The 27,201-nt window shown below is 32.8% G+C and overlaps 1 protein-coding gene across 1 annotated transcript in view; it reads left to right on the forward strand.

Annotated features, from left to right (window-relative positions):
• The window catches only part of CNTNAP5 (contactin associated protein family member 5), a 939,273-nt gene that overhangs the window by 814,801 nt on the left and 97,271 nt on the right, over positions 1–27,201 (forward strand). Inside the window, exons 18-19 of the mRNA XM_049773789.1 lie at positions 14,865–15,104; positions 22,923–23,144. Coding sequence (XP_049629746.1) covers positions 14,865–15,104; positions 22,923–23,144 — 462 coding nt within the window. The remainder of the gene's footprint in view (positions 1–14,864; positions 15,105–22,922; positions 23,145–27,201) is intronic.

The raw sequence follows: 27,201 nt of genomic DNA on the forward strand, positions 1-27,201 counted from the left end.
AATGCCTTATGCCCTCTGCCAACTCTGGCCCCACCTTTTATTTATTTTTTTATATTTTCCTTGCTAATAGAACTGAATAAATTAAGATAACATCATAGCCAATATCATGATAATAATTTTCTCTAAGTCCTTCTTTTGATCCTAGCAACTCTTGTTTTAATTCATTTTGATCTTTTGTGAATGATATTTTTTAATTCAGCTTTTCTCTATAAAACTATCAAGTTTACTAATTACCACTGCTAAAGAGGTGTTTTTTATGTTATATCTTTGGTTCCTTTTTTTTAGTCAATATCTCCATAATTTGCATTTGTTTCTGAGTTCTCAATTCCATTTCCTTTTTCTGATACAATTAGCTTCTGATTATTATAGTTTTATATTACAAAAGTGGGACTATGATGCTTTTATATTTTATCTTAGATTATATAGACTAGGTAAGAGACTTTTTAGTTCTACAAAATTTAAATCTATTAATTTTATGAATCTAGAACAATACAACAGTGGTAGGGCATTTGCATTGCATGCAGCCCACTCAGGATAAACCTGGTTTGACCTGTGGTGTCCCAAATGGTCCCCCAAGGCAGGAGCAATTTCTGAGAGCAGAGCTAGAAGTTACCCCTGAGTGTCACAAGGTGTGCTCCCAAAACAAAACAAAACAAATGATTAATTTTCTGTTTTTAAAAAACTACATGGAAATTTTGATAAGGCTTGAATTGAGTATAATGTTTAAGTATATAGTTTTAATATACTTAGTCCTCCCAGTTAATGATTAAGGATATTCTTCCACTTTCCTGTATTTTTTCTTTTAAATGACTATTTTGAGATTAATACTTCCTAAGTAGACTTTACTATCATGTATTTGATTATTTACTTGATGCTATTTTTAATAATTTTTATTGTGACCAAAAGTGAATAACAAATCTTTCACCGTAATATTTGAGGTAAATAGTGACAATTGATCAGGGCCATTCCCACCGCCAGGGTTGACCTCCCTCCACCCCTTTTCCCAGCACGCGTCCCAATATCGATTCTGATGTTGTTGACTTTGGGTTTGGTGTTTAAGTCTGATCAATTTTTATTTCCACTCAATGTTCATAAGGCTGTTTGGTCCTGATACCAAAGTAGTTGTTCCCATGACAGTATGCTTCAAGGGCGGAGAAATCCTGAATAACTTAGGCCAAAGGACTTCCTTTCTTACTTCCCCAATACTTACTGTGCCTTTGCAAAATAAACAAACAAAACAAAACAAAACAGTGGGGGGGCAAGGACAAAACCTTGCTACACTAGAACTCCTCCCTTTGTTTTTTGTTTTTCTTTTTATTTATTTATTTCTTTTTATTTTTCCTTTCTTTTCTTTACCTTTCCTTTATTTTCTTTCTTTTTTACCCTTATGGTTATTATTTGTGATTTGTTGTTGCTGGGTGCTTTCTATCTTTCTATTTTTTGGTAGTTACTATCTTTTTTTTCTGTTATTTCTTGTTTTTTTTTTAAGTTATGTGTTTTTTTTTCTTTTTTTGTTTTCTCAGAGCAGAACTACTTTATGCTATTTAAATAGAAATTTATAAAATATGTTTATCTTATATATTATTGCTTGAATAGAAATATACCAAACTTTTCTATGCGTAGATTTTTAGGCCACACTTGGTGACGTTCAGGGCTATGCACTCAGAAATCGCTCCTGGCTTGGGGGACCATAATAAACACTGGGGTATCAAACCGTGGTCCATCGTAGGCTAGCATAGGCAAGGCAGATGCTTATTGATTGCACTACTATTTCCGCCCCGGTTTTTTAGGGTTTTTAATGTCAATTATTGGGTCTGTAAATATTTGTGGTAACTTTGTTTTTCTAATTTCAATCCTTTTATATGGTTATTGTTATATTTTGCTTATGTGCTTATAGTAAAGCTTTAAACACTCTGTTGAATAATAATGGTTATTATTGTGATTAGTCTTAAAAGAAAACTTCTACATTTTAACTATTAAGTTAAAGTTAAGTTATTGAATGTAGCTTGCCCCTCTGTGATCTTTGTTATTTGAGATAAGTTCCTTGTATGTCTTTTTTTTTCTTGTATGTCTTTTTTGATAAAACTTGCATTATAAGCATATATTGAACCTCATCATACATTTTCTATTAATATATTATTATGATTTTGAGGTATTTATGTTTTGATTTATTAATATCATCTATAACATTAAACTTATTTGTATATTTTGAACCATCCTTGAATCTCTGGAAAAAATTTTACTTATTAATATGTATAATCTTTGAATGAATTGCGAAATTTTGTTTGCAAAAGTTTTTTTGAGATATTTTGAAGCTTCCATGCTGAGAAATATTGGTCTGTAGTTTTCTTATTTTTACTAATGTATTTGTCAGTATATACATATATAAACATGTAATTTATGTCTATTTATATACTGAATGTTTATATACTGTATACATATACTATATCTGTATATGCCAATATTTTGGTATCAAGGTTTTCTTGATCACTAGAAAGCATTTCAATCATCTTACAGCTTTTGATTAAATAATGCTAGTATGCATGGAGGATACTGCTTACCATATGTCAGTGATAAATAGTGAAAAAATAATTGTCTTTTACAACATCAGATAATTTTTTCTATTAAGATGTCTAGTGTGCCTAAGAAGTTCAGTTTTTCAAAGCAAAATGTCAAACACACTTAGGCCAATTTTCTTAGTCAAAAATGCACATTATTTCTTATATTCACTATGGTAATTTAGAAAAAGTACTCAACATATCTTTAATATTTTTTTCAAATAGGTAGAACAGTGTCAGGCAAATCTGTTGAATACTTTGATTTATGCAGCATTGTAAATACACAAGGGAACATACAACAACTCCAGAAAAAAGGCCTTGACAAAAAAAAAAAGGTTGAGAAATTATTAAAGATGATTTAATTGAACCAGACTTTTCTGGTTCTTCATAAAATTTACTTCCCTAGATCCACAAAAACATGAAGCTTATAGCTTGAAACTGTTTTAAAAAAACAGTAGAAAGGTAGTGCTAGATTTAATACTCAGTCAATTGAACAGTTAAATTATATCTTCAACAAAGATTTTTTCTTCTTGATTTAGTGAATTAAATATAGTAAGCTTATCCCAAAGTACTATTTTAGCATTTTAGATATAAAATGTTCTGAAAGCTTTTGAATTTTTTATTTTATTTGCTTTAAGAAAAATCACATTATTATTTACTTACCTGCCTTAGGTCATTAATAGGTAATTAAAGCATTAAGTATACTGTATTTATTTGGTTTGAAATTTAGACCACACAAAAATTCAATTTTAAAAGCAGTCATTCACATTCCTTTGAGAATACCACCGAAATATATAACTCAATAAATTAAGGGGAAAACATACAGTCTCTTTTATATGAGTTTGGTGGTAATTATAAAAAAGAAAAATGTCAGATCTTTTTGAAAAATAGTTTTGTACCCTTCACCTTTTAAGCACATAGTCTGGTGGACAGTTTATATTATGAAGCAAAAAATTGTTCAATTTCTCATCAAGGTACATGTTTTGGAGGGACCATAGTAATGGGTAAAACAGTATTTAGAAAAAAGCTGACCTATTGATGTTACCACACTTTTGGCTATCTTGTGACCCTCTACCTATCACTGCCCTCTCACCCCACTTTCATAATCATACACCCTGCTCTAATCCCATGCTTTGGGATCTAAGCTCATGACTCTAAGAAAGAAGAGACAAAAGACTTGAACAGAGATACTGAAGAGAAGATGTAATAAAAAGCTTCTGAAAAAATATTTTTTTAGGCTTTTTACTAACTTTCTTCTGTTCATCAGAAGGGGATTTGACTTCAAAGCCACTTTCTTGAATGAAGGAAGATATATATGTGGAAGAGATTATAACAGTACTAATTTTTAATCATGTTTCCTGATTAATTGTCTCTGTCTCTATATAAAAGATGAAGGTATCCATGAACCAATATATATAGTATGCAATTTCAAAAACCCATCATATTGCATCTATTTAATAGATTCTTCCTAAGTACTAGGGTTTTGTTGAAATTGTGTCTGTTTGTCTCTTTAGGGATAATATGAGTTACCTGGGAAAGGTTAGATGCTTTAGAAAGATGGTTAGAAAGGTCTAAAATGGTTCCAACTACAATGCTTGATTAAAATGAGGTGAAAAGTCTTAATCATAGGTGTAACAGAAGAATTCCTAATATATAATCTGCTCATGCATATATTGTGTGGATGTACAGTATTGCTTATTGTAAGATTTTTGGATGACCAAACAGAGGCATAAATAGAAATATTTCTTATGCAGAATAAACACATACAAAACAGATTTTAAAATCAAAACAATTTTCCTGCATTAAATTAATTTTTATTCCACCACCAAATTATTCATAAAGCAAAATCTCTTCTTTCATAACTTTCTCCTAAATTCCAAAAAAAGTTTCTTTGAGAGTGAGTGAATAGATTACTTACAAGTGAGTTACCACTATTCTCATTTATATCCAAATAGTTCATAAACTATTATGAACTCTCACCACCATAACCTATATGGCAGATTCCAATGAATATATAGATTTTTGATAATATTGATGAATTCTCTTTACAGAAGACAACTACTCATTAGTTCATCTCTGAACATAATCATCATGTTGGGTTATAATAACCTAATTTCTGCCACTCCATTTCCTAAATGTTTCCACATGTTGAGAAGTGTCTAATTTATCTTTACAGTCTTAAGCCTAGTGTAAGATTTCTGATATACTTAATGTTTTAGAAATGTTTAAAGATTTAGCAAATTGAATGAAGTCAGGGTAACAAACACTGGTCCTCTTAGGGCTTGAAGACTAGACAAGTCACATTTTCCGAGCCTCAGCTACCTCATGTACTCATTGGGTATAATAGTTAATTCCTCTAAAGTCAGTTGCAAAGATTGAATGTTGGAGATTTCTATTAAGGATTATTAATGACAGTTTCCTGTGAAAGACTACTTGAGATTGAAAATGATTTGTCTGCACTGGTGGGATGATGTGACACTCCTTCAGAGACATTGAAATGATTTGACATTTCAAGGACAAGGGGATTGGTATGATAATGCCTGGGGAAAATCCTATCCCACATTATTTTTTAATTCTCCTTTGTACAAATTAGCACAAGGGTTGCCAAAGGCCCACTTTCTGAGACATGCATGTACAGTGGCTGTGTTAGGGCCTTTATAATGTCAGAAAGTTGCAACACAGTTTAGGGAAAAATTCAGGGAAAAAGTATTTTCAGAATCACTTTCTCAAATTGCTATATACTGCACACACGCTTGCTCTGGAGGTGTTATCTGAAGATCCTTTTTGTTATTGGCATCATTTTTCTCTGTTCTAGTCAATGAAGATAGGTTTACTCACAGAAATACCATTGGCTATTATGAAAAAATGTGCCTATACCAGATAAGAACTTTCCATTTATGAGTCAGCCACATCTTTCCATTTGTGAGTCAGCCACATCATGAATTACATGAAATAAGCTGAAAAAAGAATTATTTCTATTTTTATCATACTTTGTGCCATCTGAACCATTAAATTCATTAAGATTCTCAGCTTTATTTTTCCTATGTTGAGAATAAAGCAAAATATTAATTAATGCTTAATCACATTTTTAAAGATCTATATTTATTTTGAGGCCATACCAGGTTGTTCCCAGGGATAGGAAAACTTGTGATTTTGTATTCAGGATTCTCTCCATGTGATGCTCAAGAAACCAAGTGATGCTAAGTGATTGACCCCAATCTCTAACATGTGAAACATGGGGGCCAGATGATAGCACAGTAGTAGGTCATTTGCCTTGTGTGCAGCTGAGCCAGGATGAACTCAGGAATTTCCCAATCCTTCCAAAAACAACAACAACAACAACAAAACATGTGAAACATGAACTCAGCCTTTGACTTATCTCTCTAGCCCAAGCGTGGGGTTGGGAGCAGTTTAAGTAGCATCCTCTTATCTTCATTTTCCAAAAGTCTCTTTGAAAGACAATTTAAAAGAGTAGGCTTTTATCATATTTCTGGCTTGCTGGTGGATGTGAATTCTGTGAGCATTTTCCATTTACTTACAATTGAGCCATTTTCCCATAATTTTTATGTTATTTACTTAATTAAATATATTTAATTAATATTTAAAATATTTTTGATTTTATAAACTGTTCTTAATTTGGAAAACACATGACAATATAAAAATATTTTTGAGAAAAATTTTTCTCACTAATAATGAAGCTATAGGAAATGGAAATTTTAACACATATTCTTTAGGGTATGATAATTGAATGTTACTACAATGGTCATGACCACGGAAAGGAAATGTGATCTCTAGATCTATTTGTAACATGTTCAAGTCTCTGTCCTCATAGATTGTATATGGAGATGACTTTCTACTCTCTCTACCTTACATTGGAGGAAATAAGTTCACATAATACTTTATGAAGACTTGAATAAAATTAGTCCTTTGAAGCAACCTTGAATAGTATACACACTCATGTATCAGGAGCAACATATCTCTCAATAGTTTATCTTTGTTTATTTGTTTTAAGGGTTACTGGGAGACAATTGAAGCCTAAATGTTCAGAGCCCTTGGAAAAATCAGTATTTTTCTGCCTATTATTTATTCAGGTATCCACTATTAGCTACATAAATAAATAGACACTTAGGGATATTGATTTCTCTGCCATATTTTCACTGTCTCTAGTCCTACTTTGGGCTTGCATGTATTAAAATAGTATGATAATCATGGAACCCACACTTTAACAGACAAATTGAGAAAGGTGACTGATCTGATGGCAGGCTGGTGTGGGCAGTGGTGGCATGGAATGGACTCTGAAAATATTAGTGGACGTAGGTTGACACTGTTGGTGGGACTGGTTCTAAAGCATTGTGTTTAAACCACAGCTAGGAATAACTTTGTAAATCATTATAGTTTAACTAATATTTTAAATATTAAGATATTTTTTTCCTTCAACAATGGAATCAAGTTCCATTTGATTCCATTGCAATCAAATTACATTCTTAATTTGGCTCCAGATTCTTTGCTCTAATGAGTTATTCTCTCCCTCACTTTCATGCCTATATTCTTCCCCAGGAAATTGATTCAGTGACTTTGTGGGAGTAGAGACTTCTGTAAAATTAAAACTTTTATGTAAGCTTGCATCATGCTTTTAGTTATAAAACTCTGGTTAAGAAAGAGTCATTGTCCTAAAGGAGTCACTGTTTAGAAGTTATATGGAAAGAAAAGGTTTTATTATATGTTTGTGGGCATATATGTGTGTTTCATTTTAACTTAAAATGCCTACAATATCCTTTTCTTTCTTATATTTATTTTTTCCTCGGCATTTTTTTCTTTAAAAAAGCTAATATAGGGTAGCCACATCTTATAGTCCTCACTACCACATTGCTTAGTACTCGAGATACTGTGCTTATCCTAAAAATCTCCAGCCATTATATAATCCTGAAACCTTTATTTAGCAAAGACCACCCTTGTCATTGATGAAGAGCCTCAAAAGTGGAAAGTGGAAAACCCTCCAACACCGACTCACAGGCCCAATTTTCTTTAACTTTTTTTTTTGTTTATTTTTTGAGCCACATCTGGTGACACTCAGGGGTTACTCCTGGATATGCTCTCAGAAATCACTCCTGGCTTGGGGGACTGTATGGGACTCCAGGGGAATCAAACCGCAGTCTGTCCTAGGCTAGCACCGGCAATGCACCTTACCACTCTGCACCACCACTCTAGCCCCAACTTTAACTTATTTTTACTGTATTTACTTATTCTTTTTTCTCTTCTCTCTTATCTTTTGTTTTTCCTTTCTTTCTCTCTCCCAATCCATATCTTAGCCAATTATTTATCTTTTCTTAACTCAGTTACTTCTTAATAGCTTAGACCCAATCTAAGGGTCAGGCCACCAACAGCAACCTAAGAATAGATCACTAATGTCTGTCTTTATGTTGGCATGAGTTTGTAGACAGTGGACTCCTTTCTGAATGCCAAACCTAAAATGTAAACAAGCCATGCCTACAGTATATTTTCATATATTTCCCTCTTCACCCCTTCAGAAATACTTCTATCCTCTCATCCCCCATTCCTGATCGATTATCCTTCCTTATTTAACCCTCTTTACCCTCAGTTCCTAACCCATTAGGTAACAAAACCAACCCCCTGCCCCAATAAACCACCACCAAGCTCCCAAACTTGTCAGAAAGAACACCTTCTCAGTCCCACATCTCATGCCTCGGCAAGAAACTACAACCAACACTCCTGCTGACTCATGCTTTGTGGCCCTTCTTCTCACCCTCCTAATCATGGACTGCTGCATGCTATCGATTCAGCCCCAGAAGGACCTCAAGCACAAGGACACTACTTGATCCCTTATGGCTGCAAATCATTTCTCAAACTCAAGATACGATGTGTGATGAAAAAATGTCCTGGATTTCACCCCCCACAAGAATACCAAAAAAACTTAATGGAATGGGGAAGCCTATATTTCCTTTATATGTTTAATACCTCTATAATAATACCTCCTAGTCTGTTTATTCCCAAATGTAAGTTAGCCTCTTAAATAGCATTTTTTTCTTTAATTTCTTTTTTTTTTTTTTTTTTTTTGTTTTTGGGCCACACCCGTTTGACGCTCAGGGGTTACTCCTGGCTATGCGCTCAGAAATCGCCCCTGGCTTGGGGGGACCATATGGGACGCCGGGGGATCGAACCGCGGTCCTTCCTTGGCTAGCGCTTGCAAGGCAGACACATTACCTCCAGCGCCACCTACCCGGCCCCTTTCTTTAATTTCTTTTTTAAATTTATTTTTATTTATTTTTTCTATTAGATAGATAGATTTTTTTCTTTTTTATTTTTTCTTTCTCTCTTCAACTTCACCTGTTTTGGTTCTGCTTGGTATGAAAACCTACAAGTAAAAGTCTTTCCTGGGATAAAAACTCAGGTCAAAACCTGGGCACAGAGATTGTGTAGACTATCATTCTTACCTCCAAATCCACCAGCAATATAATATGGCACCAAACCCTTTTGCATAGGCACTCTAAATAAGGGGGGATCTTAAGCACAGAAATAAGTTCTTATCTACTAGGGATAAGAACCCATACATTTTATAATACAGGAATGCTTCCCATCCTGTGCATGTGTCATGTGGACCCAATTTAGACTCCATGCTATTGGGCAACGACCTTCCAACCAAGAACCCCAGATCACAGATGTGAACCACACAAGTCCCAGCAACAGCACCAGGAACCAAACTCCTCTCTGGAAAATTCTTAATAATGCTCTCGCCCCAACTTACACCAATTTTGGTACCTAATGGCACCAACTTGATCTAAAAGAGTGTTGTCGTATCTCATCACTTAATTGTATGATACAATCAGGAGACATGTCATCATTTGCTTTATGCAAATCGCTACCAAAATCGCTAACTACAGAAGACTGACTTTGACAAATATGGATTGGGTAGAATCTATCTAGAAACCAATGAGAAAGTTTCTAGCTTATGCCTCAGCCTAAGATTCATACAAAAACCAAGATCTCTAATTCTAGAGGTCTGCAGTTTGACAACTGCAACTGAGCAGATTTTCTGGAACCATACTGAAAGACTCTATCCTAGGCTTTGTCCTAGGATCTGAGCAAAAAACGAAGACTAGTAATTATAGAAGACTGATTACAACAACAGTGATGGAACAGAGCTTCGAGAACCGTAAAGAAAATCTCTCTTACTGGGCCCAGAGATGTAACACAGCGGTGTTTACCTTGCAAGCAGCCCATCCAGGATCAAAGGTGGTTGGTTCGAATCCTGAGCTATTTCTGAGCAGACAGCCAGGAGTGACCCCTGAGTATTGCCGGGTGTGGCCCAACCCCCCCCCCCAAAAGAAAAACTCTCTTAGCCTTCATCCTATGACCTACGCAAACACAAAGATCTTTAGATACAGAGGCGTGATGTTATCATCCACAACTAAGCAGAGTTTTCTGGCACTATAAAAAGACCTTGGATGGTGTGAAAATGAGCGTGTATGAAGCCTGTAGTTATTTCCATGGCAGTATGTTTCAAGGGTGAAGAAACCCTGTATTTCTTAGACTAAGGGAATTTCCTGTCTAATCTCCCCAATATTTACTGTGCATTTGCAAAAACAAAAAAAAGAAGAAGAAAAAGGAGGAGGAGGAAGACGAGAAGGAGGTGGTGGAGGAGGAGGAGGAGGAGGAGGAGGAAGAAGAAGAAGAAGAAGAAGAAGAAGAAGAAGAAGAAGAAGAAGAAGAAGAAGAAGAAGAAGAAGAAGAAGAAGAAGAAGAAGAAGAAGAAGAAGAAGAAGAAACTTTTTAAGTAGTTGCTGGTTTGGGTTTTTTGACTCTTGTTTTATGATATGGATGAATGCTGAGAAGTGGGTGGAAGGAGGATAACACTGGTGTGGGATTGCCCCTCATTCATTGTCATTATGTGTCTTAAATATTACTGTGAAAGATTTGTAATTCACGTTGACCGCTATAAAAATTTGAAAAGAAAAAGCTAACTTTCTTCATTTTTCTTATATTTAAATTATATTAACTTCTCTAGATACCTGCAGAACAGTATAAGTGATTGACTAAGCCATATACATATATATATATTAGAAACATACATATATCACTATTGCTGATATTGTTGCTTCAACAATTTTAAACTATGAATTAAAGCTGTTGTATGGAATTGGACTGTATCTATGAAATTAAAACTACTTCAATACAATTTTACAATTTCTAATTATAAATTTACCATTTGAACTGTTATAGGTGCTAAAATATAATCTTCTGAAAGTTAAAATCATGAGTCTTAGCAACTAAAAAAATGAACATACACCAAAATTTTTATTATGATCCTTTATTAATGAGTAAGAAAATAAAATAGCATAAATCAGTTGAGTTACCATCTTATATTTATAATAGCATATACATGAAATTTAATAAAAACAAGTAAGGAAAAATAAAGTTATTAGGAATAGATATTAAAGTTCTTCAACAGGTTATATTTGGAGTGAAAATTATACTGGAAGTAAATGATTTGCTTTTTTATTAGAAGAATAGTTTCCATTTTTTGCTTTTTTTCTAAGTTTCAGTTTCTTTCACTGACAAAAGAGAGCTGCTACTTATGTTTGATTATGTTCCAAGTCACATTGAAGCCATCATTTCCATGAAGAATGAAAGGCTCCAAAGTGATAATTGCATAAATGTCTAAAAAATGTCATGATAATATTAATGGATGAGATTGTGAGAACTGGTTGGCCCTGCTTGATCAATTGTAAGCTCTTCTTATATTTCAAGATCTTGTTCACCCATAAAATTGCTCTAGTTCAGGTGAGAATATAAAGGAAGAAAATGCCTTAAAGCTTTTAAATGTAAAACCCTTTGCCTCAGCTACCTAATTTGTGTGAATAGTCTGTGGGGTAAAGGGTGGGGAAGTAGGCCTTTTCAGCTTCGTAACACAGGTCAGAAATGACTCAGTGTGATTGGCAGTAGCACAGATATTAAAATAAATACAGACACTGCTGCTAGCTGCGTGAAGAAATGGCAATCAAGCAGGTACAGATGAATGCAGATTTTCTGGCAACTCTAGGAAAGATAAAACACTTATTCAATATTTCTAATTCAGTTGTTCCTACAAGAAGGGTAACTGCCACTCATTTTTTTTTAATCTGAAGTCCACATATACATGTTTTGGGATTTAAGGCCATTACTAATAGTCCCAATGTAGAAGCTGATGCTTGAAATTAAATCAGGAAATACGGGAAATGGAAGAGGAACCAATTTGTGGCAAATTCACATTTTATATTCTGTATTTATCTTGGTGGAAAATTGGTGAGCTTGATCTTTGGAAAAATGACAACTTTCTGAAGGATATCAGAAGGAATACAAGAATTTTAAAAGAATATTTAATTTTCATAGATGATTCATTTTTTCAATAACATTATACAGTGTAGGTAACATTGTCAGAAAGCATTGAGTGTTAACAACCATAATGGGTGTAAAAATGTAGACAGGCAAAAGGCATTTTGTTATGTTTATTTATTTTTTTGGTGGGGAGAGGCACATCCAGTGGCACTCAGGGGTTACTCTTAATTTTGTGCTCAGAAATTACTGGTGGCATGCTCAGGGACCATATGGAATGATAAGGATCAAATCTGGTCAGATTTTTGCAAAGAAAATGCCCCACTCAAAATGCTATCAACTCACACCCCATAGGCAGCATATTTTTGAACGTATTTCATCCTTAATTTGAATATTACTTTTTTTTAGTTGAATATTACTTTTCTACTAAGATAAAATGACCAAGCTGATTATTTTCTTTTGTAAAAATATTAAGAAGCCAGTTAAAATTAAAGTTCGATTTACTCTACAATTTAGTACAGTGTTTATTGTTTTTGTCAGCATCTGGGTTTTACATTATTTTTTCTAGGTCAATTTTAGCAGATGCAAAATGGCTCACATTTTAAGGCTGTACTTTTTGGGGACATTTTAGTTGGGCTTTTTCCATCTGCTTGCTTGGGGGCAAACATCTATGGTACTAAGGACTATTTTTTGTTCTGTGATCAGTACTGGCAATGTTTGACCTTACCTGACAATGTTTAGGAATCCAAATGTGGTGCCAAGGATAAATCAGGTTCTACAGTATTCAAGGCAAGTGTTTTGCCTCCTGTACGACCTAGTTAGTCCTAAAGAGTGAATCTTATGCTAAAGAAATCATATTAAAATCCACCAAAGGAGTGACTACCAAATAAAGGACAAAATAAAACAATATATTCCACTACATAATTTTCCCATTTTTATTCCACATAACCTCTAGGAAAGTATTAATGCACCTTTATCTAGTCTGCTTATTTCTAATTAATTTATCTTGTAGCTAAAAAAGAGATATGCTCACCAAAATTGAAACAGAAGTATATTTGAATACAACCTTATAGTCTAATTGTATATCATTTGTCAGAATTGAAAATACAATTGATTTAATTCATTAGTTTAACATAAAATTCTGTATTCTAATGTACATATATTAATGGAAATAATTGCATGCTGTTATTTAGTGAAAGAAGAATTCCATACCATGCTCAAAACCTATATTATCACCATTTCTTTGTACAATATTTTCCCTCACTCTCTTGGAATCAGCTGTAAATTTCATATTTATTTTTAAGTATTATTTACTTTTATTAACGTATTTCCTGCCTGAGATAACATAGTGAAATGTTATCTGAGGTTAGAGAAATAGTTCAGAAGGTAAGGTACTTGCCTTGAAAGTGATAGATTCAATTCCTAATATTTATTTCTCCAAGAACTACTAGAAGTCACCTCTGAACCCAGAACTATGAATTCTTTCCCTTCAGCAATGTCAGGTGTGACTCCAAAACCAAAAAGTTGAAAAAATTTTATATATATATATATATATATATATATATATATATATACACACATCTTTATTATAAAAATGTATTCAATTGCTATATGAAGTTTAAATAGTTATAAAATAAGGTCTGTAAATTAATGAGATTCAGAAATATAGTTAATAAATTATACCTAATTTGCTATTTGTATAATTTTTAGCAAGTGTCTTTATATTATAAGTAAACTTCTAGACACTTAAGAGCTTGCTATGAGCTCCATTCATGTGTTTGTGTGGATTAGAGCCTAAGATTGAATTTATAATAGAATTTATTTTCTTTACAGGCAGTTTTTTTTAATTAAATAATTTTTATTTTGACCAAAGTGGATTACAAATCTTTCACAGTAATATTTTAGGTACATAGTGACACTGAACCAGGGGCATTCACACCAACAGTGTTGTCCTCCCTCCATCCTTGTTCCCTGCATGCATCCCATATCCCCCTCCTTTGACCCTCAGACTGCTAGTTTAAGTAATCCCCTCTGTATCTAGCTTGTTCTAGATTGGGTTTCGATTCTGTAGTCATTGGCTTTGGATTTGATGTTTAAGTCTGATCATTTTATACTTCTACTCAATGTTCATACACGTTTGGTCTTGGTATCCTCCGTTATTTCCCCCTCAATTTGTGAGGCAGAACAAGATGGTTCAAGTTATGTGGTTCGGTTAAGAGGGAAAAAAAGAAAAGAGAAAAAAGAAAAAAGTGGGGGGTTAAAAAAATCAAACATATTTTTGCTTGTTTTGGAAAAGTCTTAGATTTCTTTTTAAATGAAAAATTTGCCAGTCTCTCTCTTGTCTGAGAACTATTGCTTTAGAAAATGGAGACACAAATATTAGATTGAGTTAGAGCAGTGCTTCTCAAATAGTGGGGCACGCCCCCAGGGGAGGCTCGAGGCTCCTAAGGGGGGGTTGCGTTTGACCTCGGCAAATACTGTCATAACAAGCTAAGCCCTGTGTTTATGCCTCTATGTGTCTGCAGTTGAGGGTTACTGTGTCCTGCTTCAAACCCCGCTTCGAAAAGCTATGCATTGCAAAACGTGTTCCTTGTAGACATTAATCCTGATATCACCTCTGATTAAAAAATCAGCTCAATTATTTTATATATTTTTTGCTTTGCAGGTTAAAGATTTTTTTTTAATAAAGATACTACTTACAGTCGCGTGGGGGATGCGAAAAATGTTTTCTTCTTCCTAGGGGGGACATGACAGAAAATAATTGAGAAGCACTGAGTTAGAGGTTTAGTAAACTTCCCCAAAACAATGTAGTATGTCTTGAGGCCTTTTTGAATGTTTATTTATGTTAAATCTTTCAACAATAAAGTTTTGACAACATAACAATTAAACAATAATCAGCTACCAATAATATAGTAAATGTGAACCACCCAAACCTATATAATACATATACTTGTTATTTTATTTTTATCTATTTAGGAGGGACATCATCAAGACAGAAGGGCTTTCTAGGATGTTTACGCTCCTTACACTTGAATGGGCAGAAGCTAGACTTGGAGGAGAAAGCCAAGGTCACGAGTGGAGTTCGTCCAGGGTGTCCTGGTCATTGTAGCAGTTATGGCAGCACCTGCCACAACGGTGGCAAGTGTGTGGAAAAGCACAGTGGGTACTTCTGTGATTGCACCAATTCACCGTACGAAGGTCCCTTCTGCAGAAAAGGTACTGTGGGCACGTATAATTTTCTTACATGCTATGACAGAACGTTACCGTTTATGATCAAATTAAAGAATCCACTTTTCCTTAGTTCTCAAAAGTCCGAATACACTCCTTTGTTTTCTCTCTATTTAAAGACTGAAGAGTACTTATGAGTATTCCATGTATTTATTATCAATATAGATGGACACCAGCACTACAATTTTTTTAGATAAGATGAACTCACTGTTCATTGCCAAGTACTCAGCTAAGGGAGCACTAGGAGAAATAAGCATTTAGGCTTGTAAGATCAGAGAGATCATGAATGGTGAATATTTCTACTTTCAAGTCCTTAGTCCAAAAAATTGGTGAATGTATCATATAATCCAATAAATTGATTTTAAGCCATGGTTATTCATTTTCTATACTGGAGAGTATAGTAGCAAATTAGTAAAACACAGTATCTAATTCCAGAGTATAATCTCCCTGTTCTGTAGGAGAAATGATTAAAACCTTAAATTTAAGTATTAACCTTAGGTACATTTTTATTTTCATCAAGATGTTGAAAATAAACACAAGTGTCGAAACCTTTCCCTATGTTTTCCTACATAGTCTTCTGATCTTATAAATTATTTGCATAACAATAGTTAATAATAATGGAAAACATTAATGAACAAGAAATCATTATCAGGGTATAAATTAGACAAATTCAAGAGAATTCTATATTGTATAGTATTTTCTATGCATACATACATAGCATTTTTCAAATAGTTATATAAACATTATCAATCTGAAGAATTTTAACTTATTTTATTGATGAAAAACTTGTTGGAATAAATACAGTATTTAAGAACAACATTTAAACCACTACAAAGGAATGTTTTGATTGCTTTAGAATACAATTTACATACACACAATAATGACAATTATAAATAGTTCTGTCAACTCATTGAACTACATTCTCTAAACACCACTACGAAACAATTTTCTATTTAGTCCAACTGTAGAAACTTAAAACAGTAGGAGAAAAGAAGTATTCAAGAATCTAGGAACAACTCTGTAATTTAAGTTCTTTATTCATTTGTACCAGTTTTATCCCTGATTAATTTAACTTAGTTATGCTGAGAAGCATTGCATTTCCTGGGAAACAACCAATTGTGCAAATCTCAGAGCTAAAGGTGTGTTGGGCCCTGTGGAACACACAGTGATGGATTAGTATATACAAGTTACTGTATCTTTTAACTAAATATAATGGAAAAATTCATACTCACTGCTTTTTATTATTTTGATGTTAAAGTGAAATAGACAGCTATATGCTTAGCCTTTGCATCTTGCTTCATATTTCAGCCTACAAACATTCCCTATTTTATAATTCTGGAAAAAAAACTATCCTGGTTATGCTATTCAGCAATTTCAAATTATAAAGGATGAACTTTTCAACAAAATCTTGTAGCTGTGCCAGTGCCTGTAGGGATGATGATGTGAAAATGAAAAGAAAGTCATTAGTCACAATATTGAATAAGGGTCTTGAATAAGGGTGTTCCCTACTGAGGTATTTTCTGTGCTAACTTGCTCTGACATATGAATATTAGAGTGTAAAAATATTGGAAATACATGGTATAGAATAAAGAACATTTGTCCATTTCACCAATATCTGAACCCAACCATGGCAAATAGACTTCATAACTTATTTTCTTGGTTATGATGCAAAATCTAAATTAAGGAGTGACCTCTCACTTCATCTTTTAATCCTTGTACCCAATCTAGTATGGACATATTTAATGGTAATTTTTTTAATATGCTTCTTAGAATAAGTTCAATCTTTCCAACATTCATTCAGGCTGAAGCATTTATCAGAACTTTTATTTTTTAACATCTTTTTCTTGGGGGACTGGGATAGATTTGGGTGACATTCAGTGGTGCTCATGGGTCTTTCTAGCAGTGTGCTTAGGAGTGATATCTGATGTCTCTTGCTGGACCATATTTGCTGGGGAGTGTATTGAATAATGGCAAGTCAAAAGTCATATAGTGCATATAATATCCTGTACCAAACAGTTCTTTCCTGTTTAGGTTTTAAAGACGAGTCTACTTAATAATTTATTCTATTAAGATAAAAATTATGTATTTATTCCTTTATCAGTCCATATATATAACTTTTCCTATTATTTACATTGTGTAATTAATGATATTTATATTCTTTTTAAATTTATTTATATTTTTATATATAATTTGTGTAGACTTGGATTTGGGATTATGGCTTATATTGCTTTTGGTTATATCTTATAGTGGATCACTGTATATTATGTTAACTATATTATTGACTTATTAAGATAATTTCAACTATTTAAAAATAGTTCCTTTTATCCCTGACAAATTATAATAAAGTTTCTTCATATCTTAAAAATTCATAATTTTCTTTTTTATTTTGGCATCCAAAACTAATGAATGTTATATTTCTTTGTGATTTGACTTACACTTTTAATGATGAAATGCATTTCTTGTATTTAATGTGTTTATTGGTTATTGTATACCTTCTTTGGTTAAAATATTTATTATATAAGTTGCCCATTTTATTTAGAATTCTTTTTTTTTTTTTTTGGTTTTTGGGCCACACCCTGTGACGCTCAGGGGTTACTCCTGGCTATGCGCTCAGAAGTTGCTCCTGGCTTCTTGGGGGACCATATGGGACGCCGGGGGATCAAACCGCGGTCCGTCCTAGGCTAGCGCAGGCAAGGCAGGCACCTTACCTCCAGCGCCACCGCCCGGCCCCCTAGAATTCTTTATGTTCAGAATATAACTCCCATATTAGATTTTTATTTGAAAGTATTGTTTCATCTTTTCTTCTTTCACAATATCTTTTTAAATAGAAAAGAAATTTTATTGTGAAGTTTATCCATTTTTCCCTTGTTTCTGGATTTTGTTGTTATAGTTGAAAAATAACAGCCTAATCTAGTGTCATATATATGTATGCCTATCAATTATTCTAAAAACTGTATTGTTTTATTTGTTGCTTTTTAATCTTTTCCCTGTTCTAAGTAAATTTTCTTGTATGATGTAAATTTGAAAACCAATCATTTTGCCCTTACTCCTCGAGTGGTCTCCAAGAACCTTTGTTGGTATGATCTATCTTTAGTCTACTATCACCTTTATATGAAAAATTTGACTTTACCTGTTACAGTCATGTAACTTATTTTTAATTAAAATATATATAATGCATTTAAAATTTTATTTGGAAATGCACTGGGAAACATAGATATTTGGAAATCCAATCAATTTAAATAATAATTAAAACAATAATTTACATAATAAATAATTCAATTTTTCTCCTAACACTTTTCTATTTTATACTTAAATAATTTTATCCATTTTATTTTATAGTCTGAATTTATTTATTTTATTTAGGAGGTATCCCTATATAAGTCTGATGATACAGTCTAGTCTGTGAATTGTCACTGCTTGTTTAAGAACATTGTATCACCAGATCATTTTAGCTTAGAAATGATGGACTTGTAACCTAGATGTGCCTATATTTATAGTCTAACTTACTTTCACTTTACAAAATATAACACTGGTTGGGTAGCTCACCTTTATGTGTCCTTATTTTCTATATCTATAAGATGTGAGAAATTCAGAAAGTTTTCATTATGGATTCTAGTCTGATGAACTTTTAATGAACATTTGTAAAGCACTTGAAATAATCCTTGGCACAAATAGTTTTACTAAATGCTTGTCTCACTGTTTTAGAATCTCATATTGCCTCAACTTTATACATAAATAATACTATGCAAACATTTATTTGATTACTTTAGTAATAGTAGAATGCTAGGACTGGAGCAATATTACAGCTAGTAGCATACTTGATTTGTATGAAGCCAACCCAGGTTCACTTCCTATCATCATATATGAATTCCTGAGAAATGTGAAGAATCAAAGTTTAGAGCAGATCTGGGAGTAATGCAGATAATATTTAGCAGTAATACATAAACACACAGATTTTTGCAGTTCAGAAACAAAACAAAGAAAAATAACTAAGTAATATAATATTTATACAAATCACTTCACCATTTTCCAAAAATCTGTTAAAAATTCTTAAATATTTATCTTTTATTTTACAAAACTTGCACTGTAATAGAGATGTTCAGAACATCCTGATTTTATTATCTAGCTTCAATGAATATGAAATTAACTACGTATTCATTAACTTAATCTAAAAACTAATGTCCTCTATCCCTTTACTATTTTGATAAAAATTTTGTTATTTCAACACTTTTTCTATTAAATATTTTTCAATACCTATTCAAAAAATTTTAATAGAACATTGTAAGAAAAGAATAATTTTGACATGAAATATTCACTTGTCATTAAAAATTCTTCTGTTTAAACTATTTCAGTATTTAAAGAATTTTTACTTTCTTAATTATAATCAAACTAATTTCAAATAACTACTTATTTAGAACTAATTCTAATATGTATTATGCTTCTAAATATAATTAAATTGTTAATATAGACTGATTACAATTTATAGCTTTTCATAATTTATACCAATTTTCCCATGCTCTGAAAAATTAAATTTATTTCTATTTAGATTTAAGATTACTCAAATTTGAGTCTACAAAGTAGAGGAGGATTCTCTGAGAAATTTGGATAAAAACCATATTTAGGTCTAGAGTCTCAGATCTAGGAGATATATACCTTCTCTAGCTCCACCCTCTCCCCTACCCATTTATTTCTCTTGGTTCATATCATATATTAGTTCTTAGTGTCAAGTTTCCAATTTAGTTTTTTCCAGACAGCACTGGTCCATGGATAATTCCCATGCTGAAATCATTGTTGCTTCCATTTATAGATCACAACATAGGCACAACATAGGCTACTTAACTGGTGTGTCTCAACTTTTTTTTTTTTTTTTTTTGGTTTTTGGTTTTTGGGCCACACCCGGAGGTGCTCAGGGGTTACTCCTGGCTGTCTGCTCAGAAATAGCTTCTGGCAGGCACGGGGGACCATATGGGATTCAAACCAACCACCTTAGGTCCTGGATCGGCTGCTTGCAAGGCAAACGCCCCTGTGCTATCTCTCCGGGCCGGTGTTTCAACTTTTTAATTTATATGTCCTGTCTTCTAAGAATCTAATCAGCACAATTTTCTCTGATAGGTAAAGTTCTCCAGAGTAGTACTGTAGCCTTGGAGTAGTGTAATAGTCACTAATAATCACTTTTGAAATGCATCTTTTAATTTAACTTTTTTGTTTGTTTGTTTTTGAGACATACCTAGTGGCGCTCAGGGGTTACTCTTAGCTCTGCACTCAGAAATCGCCCCTGGCAGGCTTGCGGGACTATATGGGATACCGGGAATCAAGCCTGGGTTCGTCCTGGATCAGCCATGGGCAAGGCAAATGCCCTACCACTATGCTATCGATCCATTCCCTTTTATTTAACTTTTTATTGAATACTTTTTAGTCGCTGTCCAGAGAAATAATAGGAAATATAAATATGAATAAATATATTAAATTATTGTCATAAAACATAAGAAACAAAGTTAATAATGGAATCCAGTTATTTCCATGAATTGAATTTTATGCCAATACCTAAGCAATAAAAGTAATAGAACTGGAGCTTGGGTAAAGTGATAGATATTTGATAAGACATAGATATTTAAATACTGTCTTTACTATCCTGTCTTACCATAAATAAAGAACTATAAAGATAGAGAGATAGTTAAGATAAAAAATTATTGCATGCATCAGGTTCTAGATTCTATGTCCAGTACCACATGTGGTTCCCAGAGCAAAGCCAGTGGTCACTTCAAAATATAGGATTTACACTTATATGAACCAAACTATGCCACCCCAGAAAAGGAAATAAATATAATGTAATCACATATGTGGCCATATTGTATATAATAATCATGACAGAATACTCTGAATTATATTTGCATTTGAACACACAAATGTGTTAACTAGGAAATAGATACTCAAAATTTATACCAGCTATCTCTGGGTAATTTACTCAAGGAAAGTGCTTGAATCAAGCTAACAGCTAAAGAGAATCCTCACTGTCACAAATCTTAGCTGCATATCTTTGTAATCAGGAGTACTAATGCTGTAACCTGCATAATAAATGCAAAATACATACTCTGAAACTTAAGTAAAAATGAACCGATATTCCCAATCTACTAAGTAATATGCATAAAATATGAAACTTTAATTTTTTGGCATTGCTACAAGCTGTTAGAGAATTTTCACAAAGGTAAAACAAATTTTCAATAGAATTAGGAATAAAAAGCTAGGTTTAATTATGTTCTAGGTGCAACCAACTCAATCAGAGAATTTTATGTAGTAGCTTTCCACAGATCGTTGGGGTCTCAAACTAGCGGCCCGCAGGCCGCAAACGGCCCTCCGTACAACATTTTGTGGCCCTGCCCTAGAGGAATCTTTTTTTTTTGTTTTGTTTTGTTTTGTTTCAGTTGTTTGGGTCACATGCCCCAAAGTTCAAGGCTTACTACTGACTTGCACTCAAAGATCACCCCGACTTTACCTCCTGTGTCCCCCAGTAAATTGAGTTTCATGCTAGTATGAGTTAATGCTAATGCTGTCATTTTCCTAGTAGAAATTTTCTGCCAGCTCTAAGCTATATCTCTATATAAAAAACTTATTTATATGCTGACACTGAGTAATGATAACACTGGAAATCAATGGCAGAGAAGTCTTGATAAAAAATACAATAATCAATATTTGTATAGATAAATAGAAAATGATATTTTATAATGGTAGTTGAGTGGTTTAGATTAAATTGCTTCCTAATATGGAATGGTTAAGTTTAAGCTCTTAATTATGGATAATTTATTTAAGTAGTTTAAATTATCATATAGTTTATTCAAATAGACATACTGTTATGATAAGTAGTATGATTTTAGTTTGCCAGAGGAAAAGTCAGCCTCCAAGAGTTTCCTTAAGTTGCTTGGGATCACGAAGCTAATATGAAAATCAAATATATAAAATACTTGTTTAAATTCACAGGATTAAAAGGATAACATATCAAAAAGTTCATAAAGGAAAGGTTTGATGGGGTATTTGCATGTTGCTTCTAATTGAGCATCACTAGTCTATAAAAGTTATCTATGTCTCCATGCTGTTCACAAAATTATCTCAATGTGTTTTTTATAGGAACTATTTCTTATAGAAAAGCCTATCTCCCAGGCCATTGATAGTACTTGAAATTTAGTATCAAGTTTTAGAAATTTAAAAAATAATTGATTACAGAAGTTCCTCCTCTATACTTAGTCTTTTTCTGTGTATTTCTTAAATCTCCTTTGGTAGCTCCTCACACTTTACCCAACACCTTGGAGTTTATTGAGAATGTTTCTTCCATAATATTCTACTTTTAGTAACAGTGATTACTCAGAGTCCTCTTGACTCACCATAAAACATAAACAAAGATTATGAAATTCTCCAAGTGAGATGATTCTAGTCAAATGTTTCTGTACAATGCAGACTCTGGAGACTTTTTCCTTGCTACTCAATAAATCATTCCATCACATTATAGTGATTCTTCAAATGCATATTAGACTGTATTTAAAAGTCTTTATTTAAATCTAAACTCCTTCTAGCTCTTCACCTATAATTGGGTGCTACTTTTAAAAGTTTTGCTTCTCATTTTCAAGCAATAACAAGAATTTTTCTACTTTAATTTTGTTACGAACAATCTTTTAAAAAATGCATATCCGGTGCTTATTGAGTTAGATATGAATTCATTACTCTGATCAGTTGCTAATATTATAATCAGTTTTTGCTATTGCAAATGATTGACTAAATATTTTATTGTGTGTTTTCTCTACTTATATCTTACAGAAGTTTCTGCTTTTTTTGAGGCTGGCACCTCAGTAACTTATATGTTTCAAGAACCTTATCCAGTCACCAAAAATATAAATCTTTCATCATCGTCAATATACATAGATGCAGCTCCATCCAAGGAAAACATTGCATTCAGCTTCATGGCATCCCAGTCACCCAGTGTCTTGCTTTATGTCAACTCTTCTCAGAACTTCTTGGCAATCATGCTCTGCAAAAATGGTGAGTACTAATGGTATCCTGCCTAATGAAGTATTATTTTATGTTACAGTGACAAATTATGGCCTCCAGATATCTGCAGCATTTTGACTGACATATCCTGGACATTTATGACTAAAACTTCAGCCAAACCTTTGGTTATACTTTACCATTCATTGTGTGCTGTAAATGATGTTCTGATTCAATATCAAGTTTCAAGTAACTTGACTTTGATTTGTCTCAATTGTATAGTAATGATTCTTTATCATTTATTCTATGGTAGAATATAAATATAAATGAGAATGCTCGTGCATACAATAATTTAATGAGGAATCCTTATATATTGTGTTTTATTGCTATAATGTCTTTTACTCAGGTTATTAAAACAAATACCATAAATGAAGAATGTATTGACAGCAATCGATTGACTGTAATAAAGCAATGTTGTTAGGCATGACACTGTGTAGTAAAGGACTTTTTGTGAGAATCAATCTTTGAGAAACATATGGTTAAGGTATTATGTGGATAAGTGGAATTTCTAAGGTAAGACTAAAAGAGACTAGAATATATTTCATATAAGGGACATTATGATACCAGTTTTAATAGCTTTAAGAAAATCGGTGTTTATTTACACATGATATAGTCTCATCAAGAAATGAGGATTGTTGATCATCCATGTATTACAGGATGAAAATATGTTCAATTCCAATTAGAATAGAATAAAATTATGCACGTATCTGTAGTATAGACTCAGGCATTGCTTTCTAGTTAGTAAGCAAAAATTTTTGACTCCTCTTGAAGTTTAATGATGTAATGCAACAAGTCTGGGCTTTAGACCCTTTCACCAAAACTAAGGATTGACTCTTGGTGGGATAGAAGTAAGGATATCTAGAATTATGAACACACTAGCTATTTCAATTGTTCTCCTTTTTACTTCATTTTGTTTTTCTTTTGTTTCTGTTTGTTTCTTACTTATAGCATTTCTTATTACTAGCATTCAAAATAATGCTGTATGGTACTAAAGCAAGGATAAAAGAACAATAATGATAGTAGACACCTGGACGTAATAAAACTCACTTATTGCAAGAGCAGTAAAGAAGAGAAGAGGAACAAATGAAGTGGAATGATGACTTGTTATTCCAGAACTATTCAGTTTTAGTTATCAGAGAGAGTGCGGGGGCTAATTTCCTTACCTAGCAAGTACCAACCCTGTCTTATCCCTCGCACCACATTTTGGTTCACTCGGGCAACATTAAAGGTGCTTTTTGAACAGTGACAAGAGTGATTTCTGAGTGGTGAACAAGAACAACAAAAACAACAACAACAACAACAAAATACCCTTTAGCTTTAAAGAACGTACAGAATTGAATTAGTATTGATTTAAATCTATTATTTATCTGGTGAATTTTGTAATTAGAATTATAATATCGGCATGACTGTTTTTAAATAACATCCTCATAGTATCTCCATGAACTGTGTAAGATTGGCTATAGACACTTAAGGCATGGATTAGTTGGTTAGTGTAGGTCAACTGCCTATTTAAAGGTACAGCTCTACCAGAACTATCTCTCCTAAATATCAACCAGATGTCTGTCCTCTATTCTAGATAATGCTGTGATGACGTGATTGGACTATAGTAAGATATTTTAATAGGGCCAAAGACTTAGCACCTTTTCCTGAGGATTATTTGGATATGGTTCATCTGGCACATGTGTGGCTGTGAAACAGTGACTATACGTATATTGATATCAACAAATCATCATGGAAATGAGGGATATGATATTATGTTACCTATTCCTATGATATTATGTACCTATATGTCGCATTAGTTCACTTATTATTCAAAACAGTCCTATGTCTTTAGTGATATTAATATACCTAGAATTTTATCTTAGTATAAATAAATGAATATTGAACCTTATATAACTCTTAATATACCATAGTATGCAAGAAATAGAAAGAAGATTTAATTCATCAACCTTGTCTCTGGGAACTTATTCTATATTTTATATTTTTAACCGTAAAGAGGAAACTGCATCAAGTATTTTGAAAAAATATTAACTCGTTTGAATTTAATTGTTCAAACATTCTTGAATTCTACATTTCTCTATTGTTATATGCTAAGGGATGAAATGCATCATCATCATCACCACATCTGTGAAAATTCTGCATAACTATTAGCATTTTTAGAACACTGCCAAAGTGTAGTATTTAAGCATTCCTTTTGTTTTAAGTTTTAAACATAATTCAGGGGCTAAAGTGATAGTACAGAGCTAAGACACTTGACTTTCACACAGCCAAACCTGGTTCAACCCTCCATAACCACATATGCTCCCCATAACACCTCCAAGAATGATTTCTGAGTATAGAGCCAAGAGAAGGCCAGGAGAAGACTGAGAAATTCCAGACGTGGTCTCAAAACAAATAATTTAGATTTCTGGGTAGCTGCAAAAGTGCAAAGGAAGAAGACATACAGTATATCCTTTATGTGTGCTATTTAGATTAACTGCATGAAGGAATATAAAGGCTTAAATGGGACTTATCTATAACACTCCTGGTCCCAGAGTATTATGAGGAGAAGAAAAGATATTGAATGGAGGTCAAGAAAGGCAGATATGAAATATCGGTGGATAAGTGCCAGGGGACTCAGGTGCATTGATGGTATTTAGAAAGGACGGAACTAAATATCCAAGCCACAGAGTTTAAAGCAATGAAACCATGAGACATAAACTTTAACAACAGAACTTAAAAAGCTGACAGTTATGATGGTGTAGTAGAGTGAGTGGTGTTGGCATGGGATGGACTCTGAGAACATTGTTGGAGGGAGGTTGACACTGGTTATAGGATGAGTGCTGAAACATTGTATGTTTAAAACTCGACTATTAATACATTTATAAATAATGACTTAAATTATAAATTATGTGTGAAGATGTTATCACAATATGATTCAGGGAATTGAGTATCCAAGACATGTTATAGAGAGTGTGCACTTACTTCTCAGTCCCTAAGATTCAGAGAAGCATATATCACTTTAGTAATGTCCTATAAATTTGGAGATTCTAAAGAGTGATAGTAAATTCCTTGGTAACAGAGATTCAAATGATAATTAAATAATGAATTCCCAAAAATTATCATAAAAATTCTAGCATTGGATGTTGGAGAAAAATAACCTTCATTTTTCTTTCCAAATATTATATTTGTGATTTTCTAATCCCTTCTTTCATGTCAATTAAGAGCTATTTCTTTCTAATAAGGTTTCATTTACAAACTTCCCAATGCTTCTATAAGAAATTAAGAATTCTTATTTTTTCTACTTATTCTCTATATGTAAATAGATTTATAGTTCTGACCTAATTGTCTGCCAGTGAACTAGATGTGGGGACACTACATTGTAAGGAGCTAGGAATATTTGTAATGTGACTTTAAATAGTTCAAGGAAAACAACACCCTGAAAAGCTACCATAAGTTATGAAATGTTTAAGATTAAGAAGATATTAAAGAGCAAATATAAGCAATGACTTAACTATGTAAAGATGTTCTCTGAAATGATTTTATAAGATTGATTTAACTTCTCTGAGACAAAGCTATGAGTCTTTTGCTAATACAGGTATCTAAACCTTTTTTATTTGATTTATAACTCCTTTGGGAATCTTATAAAATTATAGTAAAAGGGTCATTTTTATAAGAAGTTGCAAAAAGAAGAATATGCCCAGTTTCATGTCACTGTAAATGACTGCAAAGTCAACTCTCTGAGTTAAGAATCCAGTAATGGTGTGAAGAGAGGTATAGGATCTGAGCAATATTATTGGCTTGAAAATTTTTGAATATAGGCGTTCAAGGAAAAGAGAAAGCAGTATTTGTTTTTCAATGTCTTACTTTTTTTTCAGTCTTACTTTTAAGATTTTCTCTAGCATGACTTGGATTTGGCTAGTTTAAAATTCTCCTTTTTCTTTTCCTTTATCTTACTCCCCAATAAAGATTTAGTAAGGTTCAGTTGAAGCTGTATTTTCAAAAAACAAACAAATAAACAAACAAGCATGACCTTATTTTTAAATAAAGAACCCTTTTAAATTATGAAATA

Source organism: Suncus etruscus, chromosome 5 (genome assembly GCF_024139225.1).
Source record: "Suncus etruscus isolate mSunEtr1 chromosome 5, mSunEtr1.pri.cur, whole genome shotgun sequence".
NCBI lineage: Eukaryota > Metazoa > Chordata > Mammalia > Eulipotyphla > Soricidae > Suncus > Suncus etruscus.